This window comes from Zootoca vivipara, chromosome 2 (assembly GCF_963506605.1).
Source record: "Zootoca vivipara chromosome 2, rZooViv1.1, whole genome shotgun sequence".
NCBI classification, from domain to species: domain Eukaryota; kingdom Metazoa; phylum Chordata; class Lepidosauria; order Squamata; family Lacertidae; genus Zootoca; species Zootoca vivipara.
Window position 1 is genome coordinate 83,773,601 of NC_083277.1, and position 11,943 is coordinate 83,785,543.

The 11,943-nt window shown below is 42.7% G+C and overlaps 1 protein-coding gene across 1 annotated transcript; it reads right to left on the bottom strand.

The window, feature by feature from the left end:
• Window positions 1–2,802: 2,802 nt before the first annotated feature.
• On the bottom strand, window positions 2,803–3,744 carry LOC118076468 (olfactory receptor 10X1). Its single transcript, XM_035099243.1, is given in 1 exon segment — window positions 2,803–3,744. A coding segment is annotated over 1 exon segment (942 nt).
• Between the last annotated feature and the right edge of the window lie 8,199 nt (window positions 3,745–11,943).

Sequence of the window (11,943 nt, forward strand, 5' to 3'; positions counted from 1 at the left end):
TGTGCTGTGCTGTTGTATTGTGAGGAGAATGCTGTTTGTATGAGGTACCTTTTTCTCCTTTACATCGCAATGCAGTTGAAGCAGAATTCCAAGTACTGTATGGTTGATACTTGGCCAATAAATTATTTTATTCTATTCTATTAAATGGGCAGTTTTGAGCTGAATACTGCAATGTGCGTTAAGTGTTTCTATCTGTGTTGGGGTAGCAGCATATTCAGTTTTTTAGTAAGTGGCCAAAAGAAAGCATTCTATCCGAATTCACATCACTCCTTCTGTTTCTCGCCTCCCCCCTCCAACCCCCGGCACCAAGTTGCACAATGCCTTGATATGGAATTCAGTATAGTCATACCTCGGTTTAAGTACGCTTTGGTTTGAGTACTTTCAGTTTAAGTACTCCGCGGACCCGTCTGGAATGGATTAATCCACTTTCCATTACTTTTAATGGGAAAGTTCACTTCAGGTTAATTACGCTTCAGGTTAAGTATGGACTTCCAGAACCAATTACACTCATACTTTGGGTTAAGTACGCTTCAGGTTGAGTACTCCGCAGACCCATCTAGAACGGATTAATCCACTTTCCATTACTTTCAATGGGAAAGTTCACTTCAGGTTAAGTCCGCTTCAGGTTAAGTACAGACTTCCGGAAACAATTGTACTTAAACCGAGGTACCACTGTATCTCATCACAAGACTTCAGAAAGAGAGGAGTCACCCTCCTTGACCGAAAAAAGCTCAGCGCCCCTGGTCTCACAGCCACATGCTACAACATTGTTGGTGTGTGGAGGTGGGCTTGGAGTCTAACTTCGGTAATTTCACTGGTTAGAGTAGTGGCAGCAAACTTTGCAAGGGATTACTTGTGTTCTGTCCAGAGCTGAGTGAGACCAGCTGGCTTGCCTTAGTTTGTGGCAGAAACTATAAAAGAAGCTGCTGCCTAGGGTTGTGCTGTTGCACTGGGTAAGGAAACAGCCCCCTTCCTATCTCAGCAGACATTTTTGGTAAAAAATTATAATTATAATTATAATTATTAAGTTTGTATTGAACAGCATTAACTGTTCATTGAACGGTTTGCTTTTTGCTTGACTGATACGCCACTATGTTCTTTAGCTCTGGTTCTATGGATGGTAATGTGGTCTTGTCTACTTCGTTGTTCAGCTTTGTTGTTGGGAGAGCAGCATGCAAATACTAAATCAAAATCAGCACCTGAAAGAAAAGCATCAGAAATGGCACTAAAGGGGCAAGGGGCATTTCTCAGTGGGTGGGGAAGAAGGTGAGCATGTGAAGAGGAACCACAAGGGACTAGTTACAGGTAGGTAGCCGTGTTGGTCTGAGTCGAAGCAAAATAAAAATTCCTTCAGTAGCACCTTAAAGACCAACTAAGTTTATATTTTGGTATGAGCTTTCGTGTGCATGTTCTGAAGAAGTGTGCATGCACACGAAAGCTCATACCAAAATATAAACTTAGTTGGTCTTTAAGGTGCTACTGAAGGAATTTTTATTTTGTCACAAGGGACTAGAAAGAGGGAGGCGAGGGAGAACTGACAGTCTGGCAAGTTCATCACCAGGCAAATGTTTGCTTCTTCTTCTTCTTTTCAGACAATGGGGACCTTCTAAACCGACTAGCAAAGCTGACCATGATTCACAAGAAGACTGTGTTGTTATGGAGCAAGGAAAGAACCATAAGTGGAGTAATGGCTTGTGCGACTCCACCAATCTGTTTATTTGTGAAAAGAGCATGCAGCTTGCCTGTGTCTGGCAGGCTCTTTGTAGTTCTCACTGAACATTTTCCTGTTTGGTATTGGTGTACATCCTCAATCAGTTACAGAATGCTATGCACAAAATCTATAGATCAGTTTATTGCTCTGGATCTGGGGTGTGTGTGTGTGTGTGAGAGAGAGAGTGAGAGAGAGAGAGAGAGAGAGAGAGAGAGAGAGAGAGAGAGAGAGAGAGAGAGAGAGAGAGAGAGCACTCATGAGAATCGTTCCAGAAGTGCACTCCAAAACACACAGCCATCTGTTATTGCAGCAGCAAAAGGCCATGCAACAGAGACACAAACACAGAGCCCACACAGCCGTGCCCTCATGCATTCTACATAGGTGTGACTTTGCCCCAAAGGAAAAATGAGTCACATCAGAAAAGGACATACTCTGAAACCAACAGACTTCCAGGACACCCCAACACTGACCTCCAGGTAGCTATCCATGAACCAAAGGAGGAAAACTTCATCATGAAATTGCTGAATGAAGACTTATCAGGAAATTCAAGTGTATTTCATCTGGTCTGCATTAAGATCATGGGGTTTGAACCCTCTACAGATGTTCATTAGCCAATAAATAGCAGGATGTTGTCCTCAGCACTTCTTTATGACTTGTTATCGTAAATATTTTCCAATAATTTCAGCTCTTTTGAGAATACATTGCTTTTGCTTTCTTCTTATATGACAATTTACAACTTAAGAGCAAAGCGTCTGCGATAGAGAACAATGGACAGACTCAGACCACAGGCCCATCATACAAACTTTTATAAAATTTGCATATGGTGATTTATATGGATAGATTCCTCTGGGAAATTTAAGATGGTGTGTGAGTGGGATCTCACCATCACTCCACTTTGCAAGGCCACCAGCCACCCTATAAGCAAAGAAGAGGATTAGGCAGGACACCCAGGGTCAAATATGACAGACCCAGGACTCAAACCCTTTGGGCTATCCTCTAACATGAAGTCATTTGCTACACAACCTAGGGATACACTGAAACAACCACAAATGCAATTTGGTTTAAATGGAATCTGTTTGCATTTATTGTATTCATATCTTTTGGGAAAGTACCTTTTTAATGATTACCTTCCTTACCGCAACCTTGATTTCCTTGTTTCTCAAAGTAAAGATAATGGGACTGAGAAATGGAGTAATTATGGTGTAGGGTATGGAAATCAGTGTGTCATCTTCTAATGTGTCAGCTGTGCTCGATTTGAAATAAATGATGGAGGCAAAGGTATAGTGCACACTTACCACAATGAGGTGGGCGGCACAGGTGGAGAAAGCTTTCTGGTGGCCTTCAGTGGAGGGAATGCGCAGGATGGTGGAGAGAATTAAGATGTAGGTCATCATGATGAACAGAAGGCTGCCAGCCAAACCCAGCATGCCAATAGTAGAGATCGACACTTCAGTCATATTATCGGCAGTGCAGGCTAACCTAACCACTGCCCTCATGTGACAAAAGAAGTGCCGGATGGCATTGGGGCCACAAAAGGGCAACCTAAGGATCTGTGCAGCCTCACTCAGAGATATGAGGAATCCCGCAACCCAGGAAATGACTATGAGTCAAAGAATTACCCGCATGTTCATAAGGACAGGATAGCGCAAGGGGTGGCATATTGCCAGGTACCGATCATAGCCCATAGACGTAAGAATGAGACAGTTTGTTGCACCCAGTCCAAGGAAAAGAAACATTTGTGCAGCACACCCTGCAAAAGAGATGATTCCGACTTTTGCTATCAGATCAACCAGCATTTTGGGGACAATGACTAAACTGTAACAGGTTTCAGAGCAAGACAAAGCAAAGAGGAAGATGTACATGGGAACATGGAGGCTCCGATCAGAATAAACAACAGACATTATCAGCAGATTTCCTATCAGGGTTAGGATGTACATGAGCAGGAACAGGATGAAAAATGCAATCTGTAGCTCTGGACGTACAGAGAACCCAAGCAGGATAAATTCTGTCACTTGTGTGTGGTTCTTCTTCATTGTGTTTTACCAGCACCTTGGGAAGAAGAAGATAACAGTTAGCAAACACAAGGCTCAGTCTTACGGACCATGAGCAGCATGGATCTTTTATACTGTTACTAGTTATTAAAAAATCACTATGAGCACACCTAGATTGCATCATAATCCCTTCTTAACCATCTGATGGTCCATCTTGGGGTCACGATGAGTCAGACACGACTAAACGACTAAACAACAACAAAAAAACCATCTGATATATAATAGTTTGATAATTACAAAATTTAATAAACCATTTTAAACCTCTTTGCCTTTTTTACCAGCAAAATATGTATCACAGGGCTCAACCTTCAAAAGTTCTGACTCCATCCGTTTTACAATTGGTCCATCTGTGTTATGATTGTCTACACCTGTCAACTGTCCTAAGACCTACAGGTATGTTGTTTTTGTTGTTTAGTTGTTTAGTCGTGTCCAACTCTTCGTGACCCCATGGACCATAGCATGCCAGGCACTCCTGTCTTGCACTGCCTCCCGCAGTTTGGTCAAACTCATGTTCGTAGCTTCGAGAACACTGTCCAAACATCTTGTCCTCTGTCGTCCCCTTCTCCTAGTACCCTCAATCTTTCCCAGCATCAGGGTCTTTTCCAAGGATTCTTCTCTTCTCATGAGGTGGCCAAAGTATTGGAGCCTCAGCTTCACGATCTGTCCTTCCAGTGAGCACTCAGGGCTGATTTCCTTCAGAATGGATAGGTTTGATCTTCTTGCAGTCCATGGGACTCTCAAGAGTCTCCTCCAGCACCATAATTCAAAAGCATCAAGGTATAGGGCAGTATATAAATTTAATTAACAAAACAACAACAACAACAACACACTGACTGGCTCAAAGAAAAGGACTCAAAGACAGATCTACCTAGCATCTTGTCTGACTCCAAGGATTTAAATGATACTTCTTTCTGCAGGCTTAATTTCTTTGCCAGGATCACAGCATTTTTAGATTTCTCTGCTATTTGCACAAAACCGGCTCTCTGTAAAAAAATACATGGAAAAACTAGCTGCAATTGCACTTTGGATTTTATTCTGAAGCAATTAGTTTAATGGCTAAGAGTTAACTGCATTTTTTATTCATTTACGGGTCCACATTTTTACTATATAAAGGATGGTATTTAGCTAAAAATTGGGAAAGGAGTACTACAAGATTGTATATGGTCTCCCTGCTTATTTAACTTATATGCAGAATTCATCATGCAAAAGCCTGGACTAGATGAATCCCAAGCCGGAATTAAGATTGCCGGAAGAAATATCAACAACCTCAGATATGCAGATGACACAACCTTGATGGCAGAAAGCGAGGAGGAATTAAAGAACCTTTTAATGAGGGTGAAAGAGGAGAGCGCAAAAAATGTTCTGAAGCTCAACATCAAAAAAACCAAGATCATGGCCACTGGTCCCATCACCTCCTGGCAAATAGAAGGGGAAGAAATGGAGGCAGTGAGAGATTTTACCTTCTTGGGCTCCTTGATCACTGCAGATGGTGACAGCAGTCACGAAATTAAAAGACTTCTTGGGAGAAAAGCAATGACAAACCTAGACAGCATCTTAAAAAGCAGAGACATCACCTTGCCTACAAAGGTCCGTATAGTTAAAGCTATGGTTTTCCCAGTAGTGATGTATGGAAGTGAGAGCTGAACCATAAAGAAGGCTGATTGCCGAAGAATTGGTGCTTTTGAATTATGGAGCTGGAGGAGACTCAAGACTCCTCCTCCCATGGACTGCAAGAAGACCAAACTTATCCATTCTGAAGGAAATCAGCCCTGAGTGCTCTCTGGAAGGACAGATCCTGAAGCTGAGGCTCCAATACTTTGGCCACCTCATGAGAAGAGAAGACTCCCTGGAAAAGACCCTGATGTTGAGAAAGATTGAGGGCACAAGGAGAAGGGGACGACAGAGGACGAGATGGTTGGACAGTGTTCTCGGAGCTACGAACATGAGTTTGACCAAACTGCGGGAGGCAGTGGAAGACAGGAGTGCCTGGCGTGCTCTGGTCCATGGGGTCATGAAGAGTCGGACACGACTAAACGACTAAACAACAAATTTAGCTAAATTTAGCTAACGTAGGTTATGTTTATTAATTTCAGTGGGTCTATTCTGAGTAATACTTACGGTACTTGAATATCACTCAAAGTGGACAGAAGCTGACTTAGTTGAATACCACCCAAACTGGACAGAAGTGAGGGGTGGTGAGATCTTACTTCAGTAGTCTAAGGTGTGTTAGGGAGAGTGACACTGCCCCTTTCCTCTCCTGCACCATACCTCTATTAAGTTCATCGCTTGAGGCATTCTTCTTCATTCCCAGATCACTTCCACTAATTGCAGTGGTTGAAATTTATACACTTTCCAAGTGCACACCACTGTGTGGATCAACCAGAAGGCAAAAAATGATATATATTTTCAAAGTCATTGACACATACACGAGATGGTCAGCAGGTATTTCCCCAGGTAATTCAGCATCATTAGAGGTCACGCAATAATGCTTTGGGACTCCAGAATGTGCGAAAAGATCAGTAGTGATAGAAACAAGTGGAACTTTCCAAGATGCTTGGTTACCATCTCTGTTGTTCTCATTGAAGAACCCTAAAGAATGTTGGAGGTCCCTGAAACATTATTTGAAAACTAAGTCATTGGCTTAAATGAGTTCTCAAACAAAGCACACTTTCTGATTGTCAGAATGATCCCAATAACAGGCGACTTACCTTCAGTTTCTGACCTGGAGCTGCAAAAAGAAAAAGAGAAGGAGGAAACTACAACTGGCCACAGGGGGGGGGGGAGTAAACTCAAGTAAGGAACAAAATGTCTTGCCACGATTTCCACTGAAATCTGTGGTCCTGTTGCAAAGGGTGGACAGTATGTCATCCCCTAACCATGCAATAAGTTTAACATTCTATGCCAAAAAGTAAAAGAGAAAGGGAGTTTAACCCTGTTCATAGGTTGTGGGAATTCAGCATCAAGATCCCAGAGACATTCGGGGAGCGAGGCCTGTGGGGAAATTACACTAATTTGGCTCAGGAGATGTTTAAGAAAGGAAAGCACATCAGATATTTCATCATTTGTTATTTACTCCAGAAAAACAAAATTTAGTTCAAGTTTCAGAAACTCAAAGGGCCAATGTTTTTGAGTTTAAAAAACCCACACATTTCTGATCAATGTGTGTGCCCTTTCCTGCACACTCCATGCTTTTCATGGTCCTGTGAATTAGGAGGCCAGCAGAATGATAAACCAGATGTCAGCAACCTTTTGGGGCAAATGGAAATGCAGTGGGTGCCACACACAAAATGGCTCGCATGCGGAGTGGCATCACACAAATTGGCTGCCACATCCAAAAGAGCAGAAAGAGACAGGGTTGCAAAATGGTGCAGGCATGCTTCCCCATCAGCTACCTTACCGGTGGGGGAGAAAAGCACCTTCATCAGCCATTGCTGCACTCGCTCCCATAGAAAGCCCCTGAACCTCTTTTCTGTTCACAATAGGACGGTAAGTGCCCATCATGGCATCAAATGAAACATGGGAATATTTAAGAGGGCATGCACATCATACGAGAGGCTGAAAACAGTAACCAAGCAAGCAGACCAAATAGTCTCTAAGGTATTGTAGACTTGAGTGGATATTTAATGAAACCTTTTGTGAGTGCTATAGGAGATACTGGTGGCCACTTTCAGGCCTAGGAATACAGTAGGTTACTTTTGTAGGGATAATGAAGAACTAGTCTAGGTTTCACACCTTCTCTAACTTCCATGAACTGCCTCATGCCTCAGCTACTCACAGGAGATTTGTCTAGCTTGTACAGTGGTGCCTCGACTTACGAATTTAATCCGTTACGAAGGCACCTTCGTAAGTCGAAAAATTTGTAAGTCGAAAAATGCCATTGGAAACGCGATTTCCCATAGGAATGCATTGGAAACGGAAAAATTCGTAAGTCGAAGCAATCCTATCTAAAAATTCGTAAGTCGGAAAATCCCTATCTAAAACCGCCGCGGTTTTTCCCCCGGATGTCGAGACATTCGTAAGTGCGCGGCCATTACCCCCATTCGTAAGTCGAGGTACCACTGTAGTTACTGAAAGTGGTGGTTCCATGGAAAAGAGAATAGGAAGCACTCAAGAGTTCTTACCCAGAAGCTGATCCCCAGATGGAACCTTGCATCATGCAACAGCTGCACCAAAGGTTGAGCACCAGATACTCAGTTGAGTAGCACAAGCACTCAATTAGCAAACATAGTATATCCGATAATAATTACTGGCTGGAATGAGCACCTTTAAATGGCAAGGGTATTACCCATTAGATAGCAATGGCTCTCAAAGTGAACCATTAACAGTGGGATCAGGCATTAAACAGGGATCTGTTATCGCCCCAACTCTATTATCTTCATCAACATTGTTGAAGAGAAATTCCCCACCAGAGTAGAAATCATATATCATATATTGAACAGATGGAAAGCTATTTAATCTGAGTAGGCTGAAAGCAAAGAGTAAGGTTACAATAACTTCCATCATAGAACTTCAGTATGCTGATGACATACTGAGTGTGTGCACACTCAGAGGATGACCTCCAAACCATCCTAAATATATTCACAGAATCTTATGGAAAGCTTGGCCTATCGCTCTATATCCAAAAAACCAAAGTGCTGCACCAACAAGCACAAAACAACCCCTCTGCAGCACCACAATGACCGCTCCACACATCAAGTGGGGGGGCGACCTTTGTGTGGTCGCACGCAGCCCTCTGATCCCATAAGGCAGGCACCCCCAAACTGTGGCCCTCCAGATGTTTTGGCCTACAACTCCCATGATCCCTAGCTAACAGGACCAGTGGTCGGGGAAGATGGGAATTGTAGTCCAAAACATCTGGAGGGCCGAAGTTTGGGGGTGCCTGCCATAAGGTGACTCCCTGGTAGTTCGGGGCTGGCACTGCCTTCCCAGGCAGGATGCCAGGGGTCTCCGCCTACCCCAGCTAATTACCCAATCCTGCCTGGGGAGGTGTTGCCAGGGTACTGCCCAGGTATGGGGAGGGTCTTTCCAGCTCATACAAAATAGAAGTTGAATCCTATCTGCAAGCACCAGTCGGCTCCAGAGCTTCTATATTGCTCTATATCCAAAAAACCAAAGTGCTGCACCAACAAGCGCGAAACAACCCCTCTGCATCACCACAAATCCAACTTAATGGTGTAACGTTGGAAAATGTCAATCACTTTTCCTACCTGGGCAGTTATCCAAGGGCCAACACTGATGCCAAAATCCAGCATCGCCTGAGCTCTGCAAGTACAGCTTTCTCCCAATTGAAGCGCATAGTGTTTGAGGACCGGGACATTCTCAGGGAAACCAAATTGCTTGTTTACAAAGCTATCATACCACCAACTTTCCTGTACGCTTGTGAAACATGGACCACTTATAAACGTCATCTTCAAATTGTTGAATGATTCCATCAATGGTGTCTCCAAAACATTTTACACATTACTTGGGCAGACAGGCAAACTAATGGCGGTGTACTGGAAGAAGCAAAGATCACCAGTGTCAAAGCAATGATTCTTCAACATCATCTTTGTTGGACTGGTCATGTTGTTTGGATGCCTACTCTATTCTCAACTTAAGAATGAAAAGTGAAATACCAGTGGACAACAAATGAGGTTTAAAGACGCTCTCAAGGCAAATCTAAAAAAAAAAAAAGTGTATAAGCACTGATAACTGGGAAACACTGGCCTGTGAATGCGCCAACTGGAGAACAACCTTTACCAAAGGTGTCATGGGCTTTGAAGAAGCACGATCTCTGGACAAAAGGGAGAAACAAGCTAAGAGGAAGGCATGTTTGGAAAACCCTCACCCTGATCAACTCCCACCCGGAAACTTACCATATGTCCTCACTGTGGAAGGACATGTGGAACCAGAATTGGCCTCCACAGTCACTTATGGACTCACTGTTAAGACCATGTTCATGGAAGACATCTTACTCAGCTACAAGTGATTGCCAAAGGAGAAGATGACCCATTAGAAATGTCTCCAGAAACTTAACTTCCTAGGTCATCAGCAGATGTTGATTTGGCACTCAGTTAATTGCATTATTATGCACTCAAACTTCCCTAAGTGAATTTACACTCAGCAGTAAACAGCGCTTCTTCCCCTCCTTCTGAAGTATGTCCATAGATTTAAGCCTAATTATCTTCTTTAACCATGGAAATCCCCGCCATGCAGATTAGCATCCGGGAGTCCCGGCCCTCGTAAGTGCTTCAGCCCCCTAAGTGAATTTACAAAGTTTTCCCCATGGTTTGGGAAAGAACCATGTGGATGATTGCTCTGTCCAATGGTTACATGGTTAACAAAGCAAGGATTGGCTTTCAGAACATCAGCCCTGTTGTGAATGTAGCCACAGATCAATCACAGGAACTCCACAGCCGTGATACGTAGTGGGAAAGGACTATATGCCAGGATACTGCCCCAAATGTAATTGAGTGAAATTGCAGTGCAAAACTCCTGCAATTTTCTGAGTAAATGGGTTTGCAATGAATTTTTTCTAGTGACAACATGGAAATGAACACTAAACTTGCATTAATTTCCTGAAGTGGCTTTTATGTTGTGTCATGTAAAACGCAAAAATTAATACCGGTAGGTAGCAAAGTGTTGTGAACATAGAAAGAAGTACCATGGCCTGATTGCAAACTAATACACAGTCATCTGCTCCAACATGTAGTTTAAGTGTATTTTGGCAATTTAATGGAGGACAATTCTACCAAAAGTTGCAAGCCATGACAGCTACCGGTAGATGGAAACTAAATGTTGAGAGATAGTTTATCTATTACAGATGCTGGAGACGGATAAAATAGGCTTCAGTTCAAAACAGGATGCTAGACTAGATGGCCTGATACTGTCAAGCACTCCCAAACTTCTGAAAATATATATACACATTAACTGTAGAAGGACAAGCCATGTGTTTTAAATGACTACATTTTACCAGTGCTTTTTCTCTTTTAAAAAATGTTTAGGGGTACTCTCATTTTCCTATTCATATTGAAAGACTGCTCTCAATGAGGCCAAAATTAGATTCACAAAATGTTTAGGGGTAATTAGTATTATTAATATTAGTAGTATTAGTATTACTACTACTACTACTACTACTACTACTGGTAGTAATAATAATAATAATAATAATAATAATAATAATAATAATAATAATAATACCGGCATTGGGACTTAGGAGACATGGGAATGAAAGCACATTTGCAGGTCTTAAATCAGTATTTTAATTGTTTGCTTAAAATATTTTTAATACAGATGTTTTACACAACAGCAGATTTGTATTGAATGAACATGGACAGGAACTGAAAGCTACAATATGCAAACATAAATTCAGAGTGAAGGGAAATGGAGCCGATTCTTCCCTCCCCTAGCTGCCTCCACAGGAGCCGACAACATTATTTAAGCTACCTGAAATTGGACAGAATCTTTTCCATTTCAAAGCTCAAGAAGGGGGGAAGCCTTTTTGAACTTCTCCAAGGCTTTTAATATTTGCAAAATGTTTAGGTGACATCATGGCTTATTCAGAAAGCCATCCTCTGCTGAAAGTGGTGAGCATAGGATAGGAGGGAGGGAAGCAAGCAAGCAAGAAGATTTCTTAGACTGGCTTTTTCTTTACCAGTGACAGATCCAGCGGGGGTCTTTTGCAGGAATCTGCATTCATCACAGAAGGATGTCTGTTTTGCCTATTGTGGAATATACTGGTAGAATTTGGCTCTCGTCCTTCCTGGGTATTTCTTGAATAATAATAAAATGTAAAGAAATACCTGTGCATGCACCCAGTTTGACCAGGCATAACCATTAGATTGGACCACCATGTTTAGGGGAGGTATACTTCAGAATACAGATCTGGGAGACAGATAGCAGGGGGAGTCTTGCCGGTGGCATCAAACTGGTCACTGCTGGCTCTAAAAACCAGGGCAGAGGCATGGAGAGGGAAACCCATGTGCTTCGTTCCTCCCCATGACACCATGCACATTCAGCCAGGCTTATTTCTTCCCCCCACTGCCTTTCAGAGACATTTGCCTGGCATCACAGTCTAGAGGACCAGACAGACATTGTTCTAACCCTGCAAATTCTTGCAACCTTAAAAAAAAAATCCAATGAATTGCTTCTGCTTGCGCGCGCGCGCACACACACACACACACACACACACACAGCCAAGTT